The 22,752-nt window shown below is 39.3% G+C and overlaps 1 protein-coding gene and 1 pseudogene across 1 annotated transcript in view; one reads left to right on the top strand and one right to left on the bottom strand.

Annotated features, from left to right (window-relative positions):
* Positions 1-17,277, bottom strand: part of BTAF1 (B-TFIID TATA-box binding protein associated factor 1) — a 101,655-nt gene extending 84,378 nt beyond the window's left edge. Inside the window, exons 1-2 of the mRNA XM_046026898.1 lie at positions 16,985-17,277; positions 2,215-2,338 (exon numbers count right to left, since the gene is read on the bottom strand). Coding sequence (XP_045882854.1) covers positions 2,215-2,338; positions 16,985-16,998 — 138 coding nt within the window. The 5' untranslated portion in view covers positions 16,999-17,277. The remainder of the gene's footprint in view (positions 1-2,214; positions 2,339-16,984) is intronic.
* A 3,520-nt stretch (positions 17,278-20,797) lies between these two features.
* Positions 20,798-21,345, top strand: LOC123955183 (annotated as a pseudogene).
* Positions 21,346-22,752: the final 1,407 nt, after the last annotated feature.

The following is a 22,752-nucleotide window of genomic DNA, read 5'->3' as shown; positions in this document are numbered from 1 at the left end:
AAACAAGCTTCAATATGAAAGAAACTTAAAAATATTAAGTGAAAGAAACTGGTCACATTTATATAAAATTTTCAGAACTGGCAAATCTATAGGCAGAAAGTAGATTAGAGGTTACATAGGACTAGGTATGGGAGGGAGAGTGATGGAGAATTACTGCTAATGGGCATGAGGTTTCTTTTTGAGGAAATAAAAATGTTTTAAAAATTACGTTGCAGTGATAATTGCACATATCTAAAATCATTGAGGGGAGCTGGGCTGGCTCAGTGGGTGGAGCATCTGACTCTCGGTCTTGGGACTGTAAATTCAAGCACTATACTAAATATAAAATCTTAAAAAAAAACTTAAAAAAAATCTTTAAATAAGTAAAATAAAACAACTGAATCACACAAAAAGGAGTTTTAAAAACAAAACCAAATTGCAACAGGAAAACACTGAGGGGAGAGAAGAGAAGGAAAGAGGTGAGAAGGCATGAAAGACAAACTTTGCCTCTTTTGGAATTATTTGATGACAGCCAATATGCCAGGATCTAAGTTAAGAAGACCAGAACTCAGAAGGCTGAAAACCTTTCCTCAGTTCAGCACAAATTAATTCTGCTGTTTCCAGTTTCAGCTCATTTAGGGGAAAAGCCTAGGGTGAGAAGAAATGGGTATGCCTCTCTATACCCTACCTTATGCATGAGTAGAATAGTGTGTAATACTTGTCCCTCTCCACTCTGAGAACATGGAGCCTGTGGATATCAAATCGCTGTCTCTTCATCTACATATTGGTTAGAAAGTTCTGATAATATCTAAGTTGTAAATATACTGGAAAAAGACAGTTACTGTCAGCCCTCATGATGGAAACCATATCACAGAGATTTGTATATTCACAAGGTCTTAGAACTCTTACTCATATGAATCAAGAAGGGACAAATGAGAATGAAAGGAGGGGATAAGGGGCACCTGGGTGGCTCAGTCGGTTAAGCATCTGCCTTTGGCTCAGGTTGTGATCCTGGGGTCATGGCATCAAGCTCCGCACTGGGCTCCCTGCCTGCTTGGTGGGGAGTCTGCTTCTCCTTTTTCCTCTTAACCCTTGCTCATTTGTTCTCTCCCTCTTACATAAGTAAATAAAGATAAGAAAAGAAGGGAGGTAGGGAGGGAAGAAATGGTGGGTGGGTGGGAAGGAAGGAAGGAGGGAATAAGACCAGCAGGAAGAAAGGGACCTTGGGATTTCCATATTGTACCCCAACCCTATCCTCTATTCCCACCCTCCTTCCAATCCAAGCCCCCAACACACAAAGCACTCCAGTTTTTACTTTGTATGCCAGAAAAAGATTTTATTCAAGATTTATTTATTTTAGAAAGAGAGAGAGAACATGTACATGCACATGAGGAGGGAGGGTTGGGGACAGGGGCAGAGGAAGAGTCTTCAAGCAGACTCCCCACTGAGGTCAGAGCCCACATGGGGCTTAATCCCACAAACCAGGAGATCATGACCTGAGCTGAAACCAACATTTAGATGCTCAACTAACTGAGCCACCCAGGCGCCCCTGCATGTCAGAGAATTATTAAACACATGGAAAGTGTTGCTTACCATTATCAAGCACACTTCTACAAGCCCAGAGTTCAGTAAAAATATAGTCATTGCTTAGGGAAAGAAGATAGGCTAGTATTTTGAAAACACTGATCCACCAAAGCAGAAAACTTCCACTTTCAAACAGGTGATAACTTAAAATGTAATAACTAGTTTCTCATATATTTCCATCATTTCCCGTGAGTACTTAATCCATTTTAAGACTGTCAACTATGATACAATTACTAGCCGTTAGGAACAAGTCAGACCACTAACAAACTAGACTAACAACTTAGTTCATTACCAAATTGGGTCAGATTCAAATTTGTGCCACAGGCAAAAGGTTATATATTGTCAAATCCCTTAGATAATTAAACTTGATGTAAAAAAAACAAAAAAACAAAAAAACAAAAAAACAAAAAAAAATATTTTAAATCTTGTGATAAAAAAGAAAGACCAAATTAAAAAAAAATCTGGAGAAATAGTAAGATAGTTAATGGAATTGGAAGACCACAAATTGCCACTAAAATAAAAAAATAAGACAATTTCTATTGTTCTATTCCTATCCACAGACAATTTTTTTTTTAAAGATCAAGCAAAACTTTATTTCCACAGACAAATTTCTACAATCACTTTATACTAAAATAAAAAAAGAGTTCTTACTTTAGATAAAAGATTGTTTAGTTCATGGGGATGAAGCTTTACCACTTCTCCAAGTTGCTGTGCAGCAGCTTTTCTTGTAACTGGAGTAGTGCCAGTATCCAGTAAGATAAAAAGACGGTCAAGCCTAAAATAACAAAAATATTATGATTATTCTGAAACACGTTTCCTCATAGGTATAAGTTTAAGTCAATAAATGTATTGAGCATTTATGAACGAAGAAGACCTATTCTAGGGCTGTGGGAGAATTTCTACGATTAAGGAACCTGCAATTGGGGGTAGGGTAAGCAGGAAGGCAAGTACACAAATAATTAGAATACAGGGGACAATAACATATGTGTCAGAAAAGAAGTACAATGTGCTCTGAAGAGTGGGAACAGAGGTAATAAATACTACATATCCCCAACGGTGTAATACTGAAAAGTCTTCACGAAATAAATGGTGTTAACAGATGGACCTTAATAGGTCGACCATGAAGGTTTGGGTTCAAGAAAGCACTGGAACTGGAACTCTGTTTTAGGAAGATTAATCTGGCAGCAGTATGAAGTATGAAGTGTAATGGAAGAAAACTTTAAGAGAGTCTTAGGTTAAAAGTGCAGACCTAAACTACCATCTAGGCGAGAAGCCTAGAAAGAAGTTGGGAATGGGGTGCCTGGGTGGCTCAGTCAGTTAAGCAGCTGCCTTTGGCTCAGGTCATGATCTCGGGGCCCTGGGACACAGCCTGGAATCAGGCTCCCTGCTGGGGGGGGGGGGGGGTCCTGCTTCTCCCTCTGCCCTCCCCCTGCTCACGTGCACACTCTCTGTCTCTCTCAAATAAATAAATAAAATTTAAAAATTAAAGAAAAGAAATTGAGAGAGAGGCTGCAGACAATAAACACACATGGTACAATAATGAAATGTCAAGAAAATTAAAGGACTCTCAGACTCTGAATCTTAGAAAATAAAGATGTCATTTTTAAAATGGGAAGAAACAGTGGAGAAAATATCATGGGGAAAGTTGGTTAAGTTTACTAGTGGCGGGGACAGGATAGCTAGGAGAGACCAAAAAGGATAGCTGAAATAGAGATCTTAAGTTCAGGAAGAGTTGAGATTAAAGGTATAAAGGTACATGGGGCCATTTGTATAGAAGCGACAAATATGGCAATAAATAAGATCTCTGAGTAAAATGTTTCCAAAGGCATATAGCATAATGGCATCAATTCTGGAGCTACAACACCACAGTTCAAATTCCAATTCTGCCATTTATCCAATGAATAAAGCTTGGAATAATATCACAATGCCTTATACCTGGAATAGGTAATAAGAAGTAGAACACTGTGTTACTATTATTTTGGAATACAGGAAAATCCTAAGGTTTTAGAAAGGCAAAGTCACAAGTAACTACCACCAACCATCCACATATCATAATAAGTCTAGCTTTCCTATCACACTACAAATTAGGCTCAGTGATGCAAAATGAATGCCATAAGTAATGAAAAGAAGGCAGCTTCATACTTCATATATAGAATAAATGGGTACTTTTAAAAAGATGGAGGATGGGGTCCAGTGGGTCAGTCAACTTAGCATCCAACTTAGTTTCGGCTCAGGTCATAATCTCAGGGTGGTGAGATGGAGCCTGAGTCGGGTTCCACACTCAGTTGGGAGTCTGCTTCTCCTCTCCCTCTGCCCCTCCCCACCACTCGCACATGTGCACTTGCACATTCTCTCTCTAAATAAATAAATTTGTAAAAACATTTTTTAAAAAGATGGAGGATGACAAGGGGCAAAGTTAAATCCTATATGAGGGGAGATTTAGTGAATATATTTTTAAATTTTATCTAATAAGAAATAGAAAGTAAGGTCCCAATGAAGCTCAGATTTTACTTCTGGGATTATTTTTTTATCACAAAAAGCTAAAAAATTACACAACAAAGCCCTGAAAGCCTTTTATAAAAAAGATAAAGCTTTAGAGGCAGATGAAATGGACAGGATTGTTCTTTTCTTTTTTCTGGTAGTATTTATCACACTAGCCAGTCACTAATAAGCACAAAATCATTGTAAGTAATAAAAAATAGAACTAAAATACATCTTTTTCATCCAAGAACACTAAAAGTACTATAAAAAGTTTTTAATTGCTTCAGAACAAAACATTAAGAGGTTCAAATTTATAGTTAAGGGTATATAGGAAGGACAAATTTTAAGAAAAATATGTGAGGTAATAAAAAAGCCAGTGGCATAAACCAGAGTAATGTAACAGTTTCTGCTTCCAATATACTGAATGGCACACAGAGTGATTACAAAGAAATTAATTTTTATAAGACATGCAAAAATTAATTTACTTTATATATACAGACACATCCCACTTGCTAACACAATATTTCTCCTTATTAATTCAAGGCCATCTAAATACTTCCCTTTACCCATTCATTCATCAGGTTTTGCTACAGGATTTGGTGAACAGTGACTCAGAGACAGTAAGAAAAGGGAGAAAAAATTTTTTTGACAGCTGGTGTTAAGAGTTCTAAGTCCCTTCCCCATGAAATGATTTCCTTACCCATCCCATATATAACTCTCAGAATTCCCCTTGAATTATTTTCATCTTTAAATCAAGTTGTGATATTAGGGTGCCTGGGTGGCTCAGTGGGTTAAGCCTCTGCCTTCAGCTCAGGTCATGATCTCAGGATCCTGGGATTGAGGACCGCATCAGGCTCTCTGCTCAGCAGGGAGCCTGCTTCTTCCTCTCTGTCTCTCTCTCTCTGCCTACTTGTGATCTCTCTCTCTGTCAAATAAATAAAATCTGTAAAAAAAAAAAAATCAACTTGTGATGTTAAAGTTCATGAGAATAATCTCTGAACCTCCACAACAAACATCTGCACATTGCTGTGACTGTATGATTTTGTCCATGAAATTTGCAGAAAGAAATTTCAGACAGGGGCACCTGGGTATTTATGCAGCTGCCTTCTGTTCATGTCATGATCCCAGCATCCTGGGATCAAGCCCTACATCAGGCTCCCTGCTTGGCAGGAAGCCTGCTTTCCCTCTCCTAGTCCCCCTGTTTGTATTCCCTCTCTCACTGTTTCTCTCTGTCAAATAAATAAAATCTAAAAAAAAAAAAAAAAAGAGGGGCACCTGTGTGGCTCAGTGGGTTAAGCCTCTGCCTTCAGGTCGGGTCATGGTCTCAGGGTCCTGGGATCGAGCCCCGTGTAGGGCTCCCTGCTTCCCCCTCTCTCTTTGCCTGACTGACTACTTGTGATCTCTCTCTCTGTATCAAATAAATAAATAAAATATTTAAAAAAAAATAAATTTCAAAACATCTGGGATGCCTGGATGGCTCAGTCAGTTAAGCATCTGCCTTCAGCTCAGGTCATGATCCCTGGGTCCTGGGAGCAAGCCCTGCATTGGGCTCCCTGCTCAGCAGGGAGTCTGCAACGCCCTTTCCCTCTGCCCCTCCCTGCCGCTTGTGCTCTCCCTAAAATAAATAAATAAAATCTTTACAAAAAATCTTTCATATTATATGGCAGGCAAAATTATCAAAAATTAAGTAAGTTTTATTACAAAGAACAGGTTAGTCTTAGGTCAAATTTATGCTACTGTAAGTGGACTTGCTGCATGTATTCTTTATAACAATATTAGGCTCAGGGCACCTGGGTGGCTCAATCACTTAAGCATCTGCCTTCAGCTCAGTTCATGGTCCCAGGGTCCTGGGATTGAGCCCCGTGTCAGACTCCCTTGCTTAGGGGGGAGGCCGCTTCTCCCTCTTCCTCTGCCTGTGCTCTCTCTGTCAAATAAACAAATAAAACAAAAACAGTATCAGGCTCTTGGGGCACCTGGGTGGTGATTTGATTTCGGCTAAGGTCATGATCTCCAGGTTGTGAGATCTAGCCCCGTCTCTGGCTCCGCGGTGGGAATGGTGCCTGCTTGAAATTCTCTCTCTCCCTCTCCCACTCCCGGGTCCCTCTCTCTCTCCCACTCCTTAAAAAAAAAAAAAGAAAAAAAAAAGAAAAATCACAATATTGGGCTCTCTTATATGTACACAGTTTACATAGATTTAGGACTTTCCTCCAGAAAACTGGAAATGGAAAACTAGACTGGAAGTTAGGAGACTTTTAGAGGTCCTACTTCTGTCACATGTTGGAGGACTTAAGAAAGTTAACTTCACTTAACCTCCTACTTTGGAGGGTAAAACTAGATAATTTAAGTGTATTTTACAGTTTCACATCATTGTGAGGTTTTTTTTCCCACTTTTTTTTCTTATGTAACATAACATTTGTCATATCTTCAACTTATTTGATGCCAAGTTCCTTAGACTACACCTCTGGAAAGATTTCAACTACTACATAATTCTTTTTCCATTACAGAGATTGTTTTGTTTTTTAAAGATTTTATTTATTTATTTGTGTGTGTGAGAGAGAGAGTGTGCGCACACAAGCAGGGCGAGTAGCAGGCAGAGGGAAAATCAGGCTCCTCTCCAAGGAAGGAGCCTGATGTGGGACTCAATCCCAGGACACTGGGATCATAACCTGAGCCAAAGGCAAACAACCAACTGAGCCACCCAGGTATCCCAGATTCTGCCTTTTTGATCAAAAGCAAAACTGGCTGCAAAATGAACACTGTAAGGAAGTGACAATACTAAACTGTTTATAAATCTGTGTGTTTTAACTTTAAAAAGTTAAAAGAAAATGGACAGTTTCCAAAGTTCTCCCCAATCATTTCCACTTTACTCAAGCCCCAAATACCATTGCCTATGCCTTAAAAAGGAATGGACTATACACTTCACTGAGTGGATCTCTAGCCTTTGGAACACAAATTATCTTAAGTTCTCCCCTCACTATCTCCAAAGATTGCTCTTTACACTCATCCTCTCTATTTCAAATGGAAGGACTTATCCTCACCCCTCTTCAAGGCTTAGATATTATCCCACTGTTTCCTTGATACCATCCCCTTCTATCTTCATTCAATTATCCTTTCTTTAATGCTTTAAATCACTGCCTTATTAACCCATTCCCTTCTACCTTCAAATATGCAGAGGTCTCTAAAAAGGAAATAAACTGCTTGACCTTCATCTTCTAGCATGCTTTTTTTTATTGTCAAGCATCATGAACAAATGTTTAAAATCACTTCTTTTGGGTGCCTGGGTGGCTCAGTTGGTTAAGCGTCTGCCTTCGGCTCAGGTCAGGATCTCAGGATCCTGGGATGAAGCTCCGCATCAAGCTCCCTGCTCAGTAGGGAACCTGCTTCTCCCTCTCCCTCTGCCTGCCACTCCCCCTGCTTGTGCTCTCTCTCTCTCTCTGTGTCAAATAAATAAATACAATCTGAAAAAAAAATCACTTCTTTTTTTTCCTCACTATACACAATTTAATCCTTATCAGTCAAGTTTCTATTCTTCTCTTCTATTGAATGGCACACCTGATGGTCACCAATGAACCTGTAAACTCCAAATTCAATTTCATTTGGTTAAGTCCTATTTTCTTGACTCTTCTGACACCTGATATCAGCAAGTAACCCATTTTTAAGATACTTTTTTACCTAAGTTTTCACATTATATTACCCTGTTCATATCTGAATTCTCAATTCTTCCTCTGGTATCCCTCTGGTATTCCTCTGGTACTCTTAATATGTACATTCTCCCATAATCAATCCTTGGCTCCTCACCTCACCAGTTTCCTGAGGAAACTGTTTTGTTACTTGTTTAAACTATAACACATCACAAATCAACCTCAATCTAGTCCATCTGGGGAGCCACAGTTTCAACTGCCTGGTGAGCTTAACTCCAAGGTAACATGATCTTATTGCCAGATTTTTTCCTAAACATCTTTTGATCAAATTATTACCTTACTCTAAAACTGTCAATGGCTCATCATTGCCTATCAGATAGTAATCAAAAACAAATAAGTACCTCCCCAACATGGACCTTTTTGATTTTCACAATTTCTTCTATACCATTTTCCACTTGGAATGTCTTTTCTTGGCTCAATTCTTCAACTAGCTCCCATCCATCAAGATTTAAAGTCCTTTACCCTCTTGAAACTATCTCAGGTTGCTATATCATAGAGATTAATTCCTCTTCTGAAATCTACATGAATTCTCATCTTGAATAACCATTTTGGTATTTGTTATGCTCTTTTGGGGCATCTCTTACACTAATTCGTCCCATGATGTCTTATGCTCATGAGGCTTCACTTCCTCCAATGGTTCTTTTTCTCTGCCACAATACTTTGCATAGTGCCTCTGCAATGTCTTTGCTCAGTATTAAAACAATTCTTTAGTTGGTATTTACTATAATTAAAATTATAAAGAAAAGTGTAAGTTTCTTAGGGCCAAGTTTATACATCATTTTTTTTTTAAGATTTTATTTATTTATTTGACAGAGAGAGATCACAAGTAGGCAGAGAGGCAGGCAGAGAGAGTGAGAGGGAAGCAGGCTCCCTCCAGAGCAGAGAGCCGGACGTGGGACTCGATCCCAGGACCCTGAGATCATGACCTGAGCCGAAGGCAGCGGCTTAAACCACTGAGCCACCCAGGCGCCCCTATACATCATTTTTAAGTAAAGAAAATGTGTGCTAAAAAAGTGAGCTATAATTTTTTTTTTTGCTTCCTTTGAGAAACACCCTTAATTTATAATAGCCATATTATGTAAAAACAAGTTATAAAAATAACAAAACTGGGGTACCTGGGTGGTTCAGTCAGTTAGGTGTCCAGCTCAGGTCATGATCTCAGGATCATGAGATCAGGCTCTGCCCTGGGCTCCACACTCAGCAGGGAGTCTGCTTGTGATTCTCTCTCCCCCTCTGCACCACCCCCAACCTTGCTGGAATGAGCTCTGTCTCTCTCTCATAAATAAATCTTAAAAAAAAGAAAAACAAAAAACAAACAGAACTGATGCTAAGGTAATGTTTCAGTAAGTGATAAGATCAGCCCAGCAGTATTCCAGCATTCAGAACATCAAGGCAGTTATACCTGCTCCACAGAGCAAGATGAGAGAGACCATGAAGTAGGCACTGTATTCCTTCAAAAATCTCCACCCTTCCTAAACTTTCCTTTAGTCCCCTGCTACCCAGCTTCATTAGAGCCACACTCCTGGCCTTTTGACTCCTCTCTAACCTAATGCTGATCCTGTCTCATAGCCACACAGTTCCTCTTGTCTCTCCTTTATGCAAAGCCTTTTAATCCAATGCCCTGTCATGTAACCTCTGCTCCTCCAGCAGCCAACTGTCCTGGGCTAACAGATCAGTTCACTCTCTCACCTAATCCAGGCCTATTTATCCTCCTTGGTGGATTTATCTTCCACCTTGGTGGTAACCAAACTTGCTTCCTTGAATAGAGGAATGGGGATACAAGAATACGTCTTTGGTTTTTTGAAGATCCCCCATCCTCTATCCAGAATAGCAGAATAAACACCACACAAAAGGAAGAACAAAGGGATGAGCAGACCAGGATCTGACAAGAGGGCAATTTGACCTGTTACCCCAAGGTAGCCAGCTATGAGACAAGCATCACGGCCAGGACACAATACCAGGAAAAGGCTGGTATGGTGAACTGGTTGGGGGAAGGGCAAGGGCATGAGACAGGGTCAGAATTATGTTGGAGGGCAGGTAGGGCCCTTGGTGAAGGAGGGTGTGACAGAAGCTAGGTGGTCAGAAGAGAAAGGAAGTTAAAAGAAGGGCTAACTGAGGAAACACAGTACTTACCACAATACTTCTTTTGGCTAAAACTTCTCTTGCAGAACAGCTAGTAGGAAAAAAATGCCATTCTTCATTCTTTGAAGGATAGATAGATGGAGGAGAAAGAGGGAATAGATGTCAAGCTGTATGAAAGGTACCAAAGACTGGAAGAATAATTTAAATAGACTATAAGGCAATTATATTTGACAATATCTACTGGTTATGAATTTACTGATAAGAAATCTGGCCCATTTTCAATCTGGATTTTAATTCAGAGAGAATTATACAAGACATGATTCACATTTTGTTTACCAAACTATGACTTCAGGCAATTGCTCTAAAGACTGACTAGAAAAAGGAAAGAGAACATGAAAGTTTGCAGAGGTTATGCTGGTAGCTGCAATCTAACCCCTCTTCTCTTCAGCTATTTGCGTTATGATAATTCATGAAATAAACATATAAAGAGATACAAAAAGAAATCACAGGCATTTTGAACTATGTCCTAGGTTATTACTTCATCATTAACAAACAAGTACATGCTGCATTTCCATTCCTAAACCACTTGAAAATTAAAAAAAAAAAACAAAACAAAAAAACGTATAGGGGTGCCTGGCTGGCTCAGTCACTAGAACATGCAACTCATGATCCAGCATCGTGAGTTTAAGCCCACATTGGGGAGCAGAGATTTAAAAAATAAAAGTATAAATATAACTTCTTCAATCTACTTCCGACCTCCGTATTCTTAGAATAAATTTAAACTTAATCTCTTTGAAAAACTGTATAAGGTCAACTAGTAGAACACTTCACAAGGAAAGCTATGTAACCTTAACTAAGAATTATCAGTCAAGTTTTTCCATTTTGTAATGCATTTTTTTTACATTTAACAAAAGTACAGTAAAATTTAAAACAGGGGTGCCTGGGTGGCTCAGTGGGTTAAGCCGCTGCCTTCGGCTCAGGTCATGATCTCAGGGTCCTGGGATCGAGTCCCGCATCGGGCTCTCTGCTCAGCAGGGAGCCTGTTTCTCTCTCTCTCTCTCTCTCTCTCTCTGCCTACTTGTGATCTCTCTCTGCCAAATAAATGAATAAAATCTTTAAAAAAAAAAATTTAAAACAGAAACTATTTGAATTTTTTTACTTTTCTGTGTCACTTACGGAATAAGAAAAAGTAAATAATATAAGCACTGTAGTAAGTTTCACATATTATCATTAAGTAAGAAAGTTATGGTCAAAATAAACAACTTCAAAGAAATTCTCTAGACTGATGTTTTTAAATGTATACCTTCTAATTTATATTGTGGGTAATTTGAAACTATGCTAATGTTATACTCTTTCAACAAGGAAGAGTAAGACACCACACAGTAGACTGAGAATCAATATGAAGACGTGAAACGACATGAAAGCCAGGTGCAAAGCCAGGTGCATGCCAGAATAAACTGTATTCCCTCACTTCCATACTAGAACGTTAATTCCTTAAAATAGGGACTCTAGGGGCACCTGGGTGGCTCAGTCGGTTAAGTGTCTGCCTCCAGCTGAGGTCATGATCCCAGGACCTTGGTATCAAGCCCAGCACTGGGCTCCCTGGTCGGCAGGAAGTTTGCTTCTCCCTCCCCCCATCAGGCTTGCACTCACACTCTCTGAAACAAATAAAATCTTTTTTTTTTTAAATGGGGACTCTATCTTTGTTCTCTGCTGTATCTCTAGTACCTAGAACATAGAAAGCATTCTATAACAACTTATTAAATCAATGCTGAAATAGTACAACCAAACAGTTATTTCCTTTAGGACATTTTTTTCTAACCTCTACTCTTGATCCACCCATCAAGCTACAGCCTTTTGCATGACTTTATCTTAAAGATAAAATCTAGGTTCTTCAGAAGAAATATCTGTTATTTTAGAAGTTCATACAAAACTGTGCACTTTAAAATGGTTTAAATGGTGAATTTTGTTGTGTATTTTACCATAATTTAAAAACCAAACAACAAAATGCTTCATGTAAGTACCCTGAGGAATAAACCAAAGAAACAGGGAGGCATTTGCCATACAGACTGAAATGTAAAAGCTTCCATATACCTCTTCTACCTTTCCCGACTTTTAATTATGAAATATTTGACATATTAATATTTGTACCAGTTCTGTCAATCCTATAATTGATTGAAATTAGCAGTAATAAAGGAAGAGGCCTAACAAACACAAGAAACCTGAGCTGTTCTAGAGATCATCAAGATCATTTTATCCTTTTCCCGTCAGCAGGAAGGATCCACTGGAACCTCCCCCACAAAAAACTTCCTTGTGTTTGGTAGAACAGGACTATTGAAACAATGTTTCTCTAAAGTATCAGCAATACAGAGAAAATTAACAAAACTGAGCAAAGTTCTGATCAAATGTAGCAACTTGTTTCTTCCGTAAGAGGGTGTGCTCCCTTTTTTCCAGAAACCTTTCTGAACATTGCATTATTTTCAAATGCAAAAATGTTGCATGTTATGAGAAACATAACTGTTTCTCAGGTCTGTGATAATGCAGTCAAATCATAACTAAAATGTCTAGACATTTTAGACAGGGCCTCTATAGCTTAGATCACTGAGGAAGAATATTTTTAAATTTATATGATCAAAGGAAAACTATGTTCCTATTACCTAATCAATGTACAAAAGTCACCTCAACCAGTTATGGCATAATCTGGCAAAGCTATGAAAAACAATCTTAAACACACACACACACACCCCTGTAGTAAGTCATGGTACTCAACACTGTCACAAATTCACCATCGTCTGTAATAAACGTATCTTAACAGTTCCTCTAAGGCTGTCTTTACTGTTGATGGCCTAACCCCAACTGGAGAAAGGCTCACAAAGCAAAACAGCATTATTCAAAGATTTAACAGTGGGGCACCTGGGTGGCTCAGTTGATTAAGCATCTGCCTTCAGTTCAGGTCAAGATCCCAGGGTCCTAGGATCAAGCCCCACCTCAGGCTCTCTGGTAGGGGGGAACCTGCTTCTCCCTTTCTGCCATTCCCCCTGCTTGTGCTTTCTCTCTTAATCTCCGACAAATAAAATCTTAAAAAAAAAAAAGAAAGAAAGAAAAAGCTAACGATGTACTATACGTTCGCTAACCATAGTAAAAAAAATAAAAAATTTTAAAAATATTTAACAGTTACTATTTCAATTATTTGCAAGCAACACTGAAAGCTGTAATATATATTAATTTGTCTTTTTGCTGAGGTTGATTTTATGGGCGCAAGTAGCTAGTTAATGAGCTTAGCTGAACTTCCAACATTCACATCTCAAGGGCAACATTGTTCTCTACTCCTACATTTGTATATTTGTCTCTTATTAAGGGTCTAAGGGAGTCATACATTTTTCAGTAATACTTTACTACATTTTACACAACTTCAAATGCTATAACTGTATTTGCAATTTTAGAGAGTTTCAAAGTTTGTTTGCAAGATTTAACTCTCCCAGAAATCAAGAGTTGACCATGTATTTGATAATTTTGCCACGTTCTTATAATTCAAAGTATGATAAAACTAGACCTTTATAAAACTATAAGCAGGGTCTAAAAAATTTGATCACACAGACTGCAAAGTTGTATTATATCTAATTTGGATTATAAAAGGCTACACTATCACAGAATTCAATATACTACAGACTTTTTAAAAATAGTTCTGATAAAACTGTGTTTTTTAAAATTATAATCCTGGCTAATATTCAAAGCTATAGCAAAAGTTTGTCTTCCTAAGGAAAAACTATAGCTGAACTATTAAGGACTCACTGAAAAAACACTGAGAATATTCTACTACATTCATAAACTATGGTAAAATTATGACTGCTACTAAAACAAGAAATAAAATCACTTGTTCGTTTAAAAAAGTGTGTAGAGCACCTACTAGGACCCAAGCACTCTCCTGGGAAGAGAAAGATCAGACATACTCCCTTCTCTCCAGAGTGTACCTAAATCCAAGCAGGGAGAATAATTAAGCAATTATGAAATATATAATGGCTGACAGAAGTATATATTGGTGCAAGTAACTCACATGAGGTAAAACCAGAAAAAGCTTCCCAAAGTGACATATAAACTTATACTCCAAAACTAAGGTTACCCAGACTTGGGGTGAGGGGTGGGAGGGCAAAAAAGGAATGTTCCAGACGTAAAGAATGGGAGGTGAGAACAGATTCAAAATGAAAGGGAGAAAGATGGAGAGAACCTGACAGAAGGTGAAGCTAAAAAGGTGCAACAGAAATTAGATCACAAAGAACCTAGTAAGATAAGTCTGTTAGGGAATTTGGACTATATGAGAAGGCAAAAGAAAACATCGAAAGGTTTTAAGCAAAAAAAAAAAAAAAAAAAAGACATTAACATTTGCATATTAGCAAAATATGGCTGAAGTGAAGAAAAAATTAGAAATGCCATGAGAGGCAGGAAGAACAAGTGGCTGCTGTTGCAGGTGTCTTGGATCAGAGATGATCCAAGTACGGAGCAAGACTATGGTAACTGGTATGGAAAGAAAGACGACTGGCCAGAAAAAGATTAGAAAAATAGACTAACAGGACTGGATCTGGTAACTGGCTGGATTGGCAGGAAGAGGAGAGAGGGAAAAATCATTTATTATTCCCAGATTCCTGAACCTGGCAATTGAGGGAATGATGGTACCAACTAACCATGTCCCTTCTGTTGGAAATATTTACAAGGTCCTAAAAATATTACAGTGCAAAAAAATATTTTAGATTTGATTCTGGCAAATATAAGTTTTATCTCTTGAGCTATCTTCTACCTATTCCGCATAAAATATTCAAAAGAGTCTGTATTCTATAAGCATACACCAATAAGAAAGGAAATTCAGTTAGTAAAGAAACATGCTTAGTGTATGGAGAAGAGCAGCTTGAAATTAAAGTTTGCTATTCGAAGTAATCTTCTAATAAAAAAAAGTAAGAACAAGGGCTAGGGCGCGTGGGTGGCTCAGTTGTTAAGCAGCTGCCTTCAGCTCAGGTCATGATCTCTGGGTCTTGGGACTGACTCCTATATCATGCTGCCTACTCAGGGGGAAACCTGCTTCTTCCTCTCCCACTCCCCCTGCTTGTCTTCCCTCTCTCCTTGTGTCTCTCTCTGTCAAATAAATAAGTAAAATCTTAAAAAAAAAAAAAAAAAAAGGCAAGAACTGACAGTATCCCCAAAACACAGAAGGTGTCTCAAAAGTGTCTTTCTTGGACCATGATATTACCAAATTATACACAGGAGTAGCTTTTACATAAAACCATGACAGATTTTGTTTTGTTTTTTTTAGGATTTAACAGAACTTTGGCAGAAAGAATCTACATAAAAAAGAGCACTACCCTTTGAAATCCAATGTCAAGAACAAAAAGCAGGAGCTTTCAAAACCCTCTCATTCATTGAGAAATTTACATGCCCTAAACTTCTGTAAATAGATTAGCATAGGCCAAGCAGATTAGTTTCTCTTTAAATACTTCCATTTTGTCTCTATAAAACTATATCCAATACTGTGAAAACAGAGGAATTCCAAGAGCTAATCTTGATTTTTAATATTTTTATTAAGTAAACTCTCCACACAACATGGGGCTTGAACTCGCCACCCCTAGATCAAGAGCCGCATGCTCCACCAACTGGTGTCCCAGGAGCTACTCATTCTCTTAAACACTGTATCACCTAATAAACAAATCTCGTATTAAGTTGCTGTATCAATGTATTTATAACATATATATGTTTATATAGAAGGTAACAAATTAGAGAAGATACACCTCTCAGTATTTTAAAGTTTTTTTTTTAATTTTATTTATTTATTTGATAGACAGAGATCACAGGTAGGCAGAGAGGCAGCCAGAGAGAGAGGAAGGGAAGCAGGGTCCCTGCCTAGCAGAGAGCCCGATGCGGGGCTCGATCCCAGGACCCTGAGATCATGACCTGAGCTGAAGGCAGAGGCTTTAACCCACTGAGCCACCCAGGCGCCCCTACACCTTTCAGTATTAACAAAAAGTTAAATTACCACTTTATTCTCTCAAGGTAATTTTACATATCACAAAATAAGACTTTCCTCACACTAACTGGTTCAATTAACGTATGAAATAAAAATTAGATGCTCTCTCCTACAGGTATCTGGCAACCCCCTTAAACCAACTTCCATGGACTTCTCCCACACACTATTTCATCAGTTATCTAGTGAGTCTGTGAGGAATGGGTTATCCTTTTGGCTTATGAAACAGACAGAGCTTGCTTGAGCTCCTACTGTGTCAAGAGAATGAATTTCAACTTATTATGAAAAATGAATGAAAATTATTTGTTTCTTTAACTGTCATTGCTTCCTCTAGTCTATTTGATAGAAAAACCCAGTTCTCATGAAAACTTACCTCATCAACTCTAGTGAACCTGGTGATTCCTGACTGGTATCATCAGAAGGACCATCCTCTACTGACATTTCCAAAATCAAACAAAATCAATCAAAACAAAAAGTTTTCCCACGATTCTTGTCATATTGGAGGAAAGGACTTTCCTCCCATAGCTATATGTCTTATTGGTTTTCCCAGACGTTTCTGTTGATCGGCAACATTTTAAAATAACAAGATTTATGATATCTTTCACGCTTTAGTTAAGAAAGACGGTGCTAACACAATAACTTGCCAAAGATTACAATGCTGACGACTGAATGTTTATTGCTAAGCAAAAGAATTATACTCTAAGAAAAAAGTCCTCAGGAAAGTACATACCCTTAAAGCCATAAATAATTTCTAACATAATTAGAAGTTCACTTGGATAATAGTAATTCAAATCTCCCAGACCTCGACAATTACTACCAAGTTTTCCTATGAAATGGAGGTTAGGGATCAGCCTTAGAAGCACTAAGAGAGGTAACAGGCTCTAGAACTGAAAGGGGGAAGAGAAACCAGAGAAGAGAAGCATGGTGAGGAAAGAGAAAAACTAGTTCTAACGTGGCACAGGGCACAAGAAAAAGACGTTTCTGAAGCCCAAACCCTCAGAGACCGAGAAGCGAACTCCGAAGTCTGTGGAAGAAGGCGCCCAAGCCCAGTGACAATGGGAACCGCTCCTTTCTGGGAGTGAGGGTACGGAGAGAAGACCGTGCCTCGTCTGGGCCACCTTCCTGTCCTCTCTTAAGGAGCGAGACCCACCTGGAGACCGCCATGGTCGGGCGCCGGCGGTTCGGATCTCCCCGCGAGCTACGCGCCGCACCGCTGAGGCGCTAGTTTCCAGAGAGCAGAGCGACGAAGGCCCAGGCCCCGGTCAGAGGGGAACGGCCGGTGCGGCGCGGGGCGTCCCGCCGTGAGCCCTTGAACATCTGCCCTGCCGCCTGCCCGAATTCGTCCCCGCCGCGGCCGGGGAGCAAGGGTCTGAGGCGGCGGCGGCAGAGGCGGCAGTCCTCCGACCCGCACGACTTCAAACCGGGGGCCCCCAGCCCCGCTCTTTGCTGACGCAGGCGTCGGCACGCTGGACTGAGCGTCAGCGCGCCGGAAGTGACGTCAGCTCACCGCCACTGCCTCTGCTGCGCGAGTGAAGCGAAGGCGTGAGGGTAGTTTCTGTTCGGTTGCGTGCACCCGAAAGAAAAACTTTGTGGCTATCTGTCGTTAATGAAGCAGGAAGGATAAATAAGGGTACCCTTAGTTCCTAGAGAAGGAAAAAAAGGCGATTTAGCCAACGCTCTGGAAATTCAAAAACTTGGTATCTAATTCCTTACTGCCCTGGTCCTTATCCAACCAAACTGCTAGAGAAAACACGATCCCGAAGACCTTAGGTGCTCTATTCGAAGGGGGCGATGCCAGCGGGAGGGGTGAAAGCAGGGAAGATCTGCTGGGGCACTTAGGACACGGCTCCAATGTTAGCCATATTCGCCAGAAGTTCTGCATAGCTATCGTAGGAAAGGTCTTCTGCCAGCTATTTTGCCAAACGCAGTTTGTTTTCTCAGCTGTCTATGTTGTAGTTAAAAAACGATTTTCTGAGTCCCGTGTAAAAATTCCCATCCCACCACCACCTTTTTTTCTTTCTTCTTCTTTTTTTTTTTTTTTGGCTTCTCTGGCTATCGAGTTGCTTAACTCATTAGTCTTTTAAACATTCTTCTGTCTCTTAGTGCAAGTCCTTACCATCTTAAACTTGATTTTTATGATAGTAGCTAAGGTATTGTTTCTCCAGCTTCTAAAGTCAAGTCCATCTTGAGGCCGCTAACAGATCCGTATTAAAAAACAAACAAACAAAAAACAAAAAACTGCTTTGGGGGCGACTGGTTAAGCGGCTGCCTTCTGGGGTCATGACCCCAGCGTCCTGGGATTGAGCCCCACCTCGGGCTCCTGTTCAGCTGAGAGCCTGCTTCTCTCCCTGTCTGCTGCTCTCCCTGCTTGTGCTCTCTCTGTCTAACAAATAAATAAATAAAATCTTTAAAACACACACACAAAACCACTGCTTTTATCATGTCACTCTGCGTATAAAATTTGCCCACTGGCTTCTCATTACCTGAAGAGTCTATGTCTCAACCCCTGAGTCTGCTTTTCATCTATAAAATGAAGCTAGTGAGAAGTACTATAGAAGGTTATGGGAATAAAATGATGTCATGTATCTAGGAAAGCTTACAAGAGCTCTGTAAACCATAAAGTAGTATATAAATGTAAGGGGAAAGAAACAAACTTAAGTTCCTGCTATGTGGTAAGCATTTGGCACGATTTATCTCCTATAATTCCTAGGCCGACCGGTAAAGTAAGTTTTAACCTTCAATTTTTTTTTTTGAGATTTTATATTTAAGTAATCTCTACACCCAACATGGGGCTCAAACTCACAACCCCAAGATCAAGAGTCACATGCCCTACCAACAGAGCAATCCAGGCACCCTATTAATCTTTAATTATACAGGTAAGGAAACTAAGCTTAGAAAGTTTTCCTTTTTTTTCAGAAAGTTTAATTTGCCCACGATCCAAGTTAGTAATATTTACTGTTGTTCGTTCATTCAGTAAATATTTATTTGGCACCTGCTCTGTGTCCCAACACTTCACTAGGCACTGTTTGTACTATTAGACAAAATCCAATTAAGCTGATGTTCAAGTATCTTCACATTTCAGTCTTCTCACACCCACCTTCTCAATATATTTCCCATCAATGAAACGAAAAAGCAGGTACTACTTAACTGATTGTGTACTACACTCATTTATTCAACCAAAATTAATACCTACCATTTGCTGAGCTCTACTAGAGATTGGAGTTTCAGGGTACTCATTTGGATGAACTTACATCCTAATGGACAGAAAAAGAGTAAACAGGTAAACAAGAAAATGTCATGTTTATATTTCATGTAAAGCAGAATGATGGGATAAATAGGATGATTAGAGACTCTAGACTGGGCAATTAGGGAAAAACCAAGGAGGCACTTAACCTGAGGCCTGAAAGACAGGGGGAGCCAGCTGTGTGAAGATCTGGGGAGATTCCAGGTAGAGGAAGTGTAAAAGCCCAAGGGAAGTCTGCTGTGTGGGGAGATGAACTAGAAGATAGAGGCCATTGTAAGGAATTTGGATTTTACTCTAGATGCAGTAGGAAATCATAGGAGAGCTTTAACATGTGAATAATATGATCTGATTAAAAATCATTCTCTTTAATATTCAGAGGTAAGTAGATATATAGTTCAAAATGACATTTAGAAGACAGGAAATGGCTAGTATCATAGGTTTGCAAGGGATAGTGTAATAATCAAATATATTGATGTCAGGCTTTTAAATCCTTCCTCACCACTCTTAACACATCTGTTAAGGGAGTTGTACCCTTCTAAGCTTCAGTTCCTTCATCTGTGAAATGGGGATAATAATAGCACCTTCTGGGGCACCTGGGTGGCTCAGTGGGTTAAGCCTCTGCCTTCAGCTCAGGTCATGATCTCAAGGTCCTGGGATGGAGTCCCGAATCAAGCTCTCTGCTTGGTGGGGAGCCTGCTTCCCCTCTCTCTCTGCCTGCTTGTGATCTCTCTCTCTCTCTCTCTCTCTCTCTGTGTGTGTCAAATAAATAAATAAAACCTTACAAAATAAAATAAAATAATAGGACCTCCTATTGTGGTAGTGAGTATTAAATGAGACAATGAATTAAAGGCATTTAACCAAGTGACTGTCACAATAAGCATGCAAAAATACTATTAACTACATTGATTTTTCTTTCGGTTAACTATATGACCTTGAGTGACTTAACTTCTGTGTCTCATCTGTAAAATGGTGATGATTATCAGTTGGTCCACAATGCGTATTTGAAATGCCTGCCAGGTGATTTCTCTGAATTTAGAATTTTTTGATTTTGATTTCGATTTTAGGTTTTGATTGGATTTAGTAATCCAGTTCATATACCTTGTATTACATCATACCCCAACAGCTTCTAGGGCGGCATCCTATAATCAAATACATTTATAGCTCTGTAGCAAAAGGTATGAATAGTCAGCCATACTAAGAGAAATAAATCAAAGACTGTAAATAGCTGCAAGCCAGTTCAGGTCAGGTTTTCTGTCAAATGAATTTTTTTTTAAAATATGGTTTTTAGACCCTTTCCAGTTTCAGAATTGTAAATAATGGATTATGAACCTGTACTCTGTAAAGTGATGGTAAGGATTAAATGAGCAAGATATGATACACTTAAAAACTACTAACCGGGGGCGCCTGGGTGGCTCAGTGGGTTAAAGCCTCTGCCTTCAGCTCAGGTCATGGTCCCAGGGTCCTGGGATCGAGCCCCGCATGGGGCTCTCTGCTTGGCAGGGAGCCTGCTTCCTCCTCTCTCTCTGCCTGCCTCTCTGCCTAGTTGTGATTTCTCTCTGTCAAAGAAATAAAAATTAAAAAAAAAAAACAAAAAAACTACTAACCGCTAAATAAATATTAGCTATTATACTTTATCACCAGAAAAGTGGTTTCAAAAAATCAATGGCAGGCCTTCCTGGTCCTGTGTCTGAGTGTCCACTGCTGCAGCCCTGCTCAGATACTGAAGACCTAACTGCAGCCATGAGCAGTAATGAGTGCTTCCAGTGTGGATGATCTGACTATGAGGCCCAGGAATGCCCTACTGGTGCAAGCTGTGGTCTTGGAATAAGAAGCCATGGCAGAGGTGGAAACCTTGGTAGAGGTTTCCAATTTGGTTCCTTATCTCTTCCACACACCTGTTATCACTGTGGTGAGTCTGGTTATCTTGCAGGTGATTGTGGTCTTCAAGAGGACGCTGGCTATAAGAGCAGTAGACGTGGCCACATAAACAAGGACTGCCAGGATACTGAGAGAGAGAGAGCAATTCTGCTACAGCTGTAGCAGACCAGGCCATCTGGCTCGTGACTGTGACCATAAGGATGAGCAAAATTGCTATTCTTGTGGACAATTTGGACACATTCAAAAGACTGCCCCAAAGTGAGTGTGATAGGTGTGGTGAGACTGGTTACGTAGCCATCAACTGCAGGAGAACAAGTGAAGTTGACTGTGACCACTGTGGCAAGTGAGGAAACCTTGCACGGGAATGCACGACTGTAGCCACAGCTTAATTATTTTCCTTTGTTGCTTCTCCTTTTTCTGATTGATGGTCATACTATTTTCTCTGAATCCTCTTCACTGGCCAAAGGTTGGCAGAGTCTGCTCCCAGGCCAGTGAGTTTTACTTGCCATGTAAAAGGAGAGAAAGGTTGGAGAAAAACCAACTTCTGCATTTAACTACCAAAAAAAGAAAAACAAACAAAAACAAAAAAAAAGTTTATGTTTCGTTTGCTAGAGGTGTTATGTATAATTCTTTGTTAAAGAACCCCTCTTCGCCCCACTGGTGAATAGGGACTGATGAATGGGAAGAGTTGAGTCAGACCAGTAAGCTTGTTTTTGGTTTCTTGGATATGTTCCCATGTAGGAAGTAAAACCAATTCTGGAGTATCTATGAGTTTTCATAAATAACTTTAACTTCAGCATAACAATGACCTTGGATTGTCTGACCTCTGTAGCTATTGAATAATATCCAGTAATATCTGTATCAGGCCCTACATTGAACATACAGTTGAGTGGGAGTAAACAAAATAAAAAGACAAATGTGTGTTAATGGCTGTATGAGAAAAATCAGGATAAAGTCTTAAACAGGAACAACTTCATCACAGTATTAGGCTGGATATGCATAAGGTGATGGCAAAGGTTTAGAACACATTTTTTCAAAGACTAAATCTAAAACTCAGAGTAAACATTTATGCTCAGCATAAGTTGGAGTTATTCAGGAATTGCAGAGAAATGCATTTTCACGGAAATCAAGCTGTTATTTTTGTATACTATATCACTTAGACAACTGTGTTTCAGTTTTTAAAAGTCAGATGGAAAAAAGCAACTGAAGTCCTAGAAAATAGAAATGTAATTTTAAACTATCCAATAAAGCTGGAGGAGGAAGAGAGTTTGACTAAAGTTTTTTGTTTCAATTTTTCCTTAAGATATATGGTGCAAAATGCCATAATACCATTCTCCTCCCTATCTTCCCAGATATAACTTACCAAGTTTGTGTATATGCTTCCTGTCCCATGTTTTTATAATTTTGCTAATATATGTGTATCCATAAAGAACAAAAAGTTGGGGTGCCTGGGTGGCTCAGTGGGTTAAAGCCTCTGCCTTTGGCTCAGGTCAGGATCCCAGGGTCCTGGGATAGAGCCCCACATCGGGCTCTCTGCTCAGTGGGGAGCCTGCTTCCCTCCCTCTCTCTCTCTGCCTACTTGTGATCTCTGTCAAATGAATAAATAAAATCTTAAAAAAAGAACAAAACGTATCATTTATAAGCTCATAGTTAATTAATTAACATTATATTTCCAAGATCTAGTCCATTATATGAAAATCCATAATTTATTCATTCGTTACTGACTGATACTTAGGTTTTTCCAATTTTACATTATTATAAATGAAGTTAAATGAGTATACTTTTTTATAAGATTT

The sequence above is a fragment of the Meles meles genome, chromosome 13 (genome assembly GCF_922984935.1).
Source record: "Meles meles chromosome 13, mMelMel3.1 paternal haplotype, whole genome shotgun sequence".
In the NCBI taxonomy this organism is placed as follows: domain Eukaryota; kingdom Metazoa; phylum Chordata; class Mammalia; order Carnivora; family Mustelidae; genus Meles; species Meles meles.
This window is presented reverse-complemented; position numbering and strand designations above follow the sequence as displayed.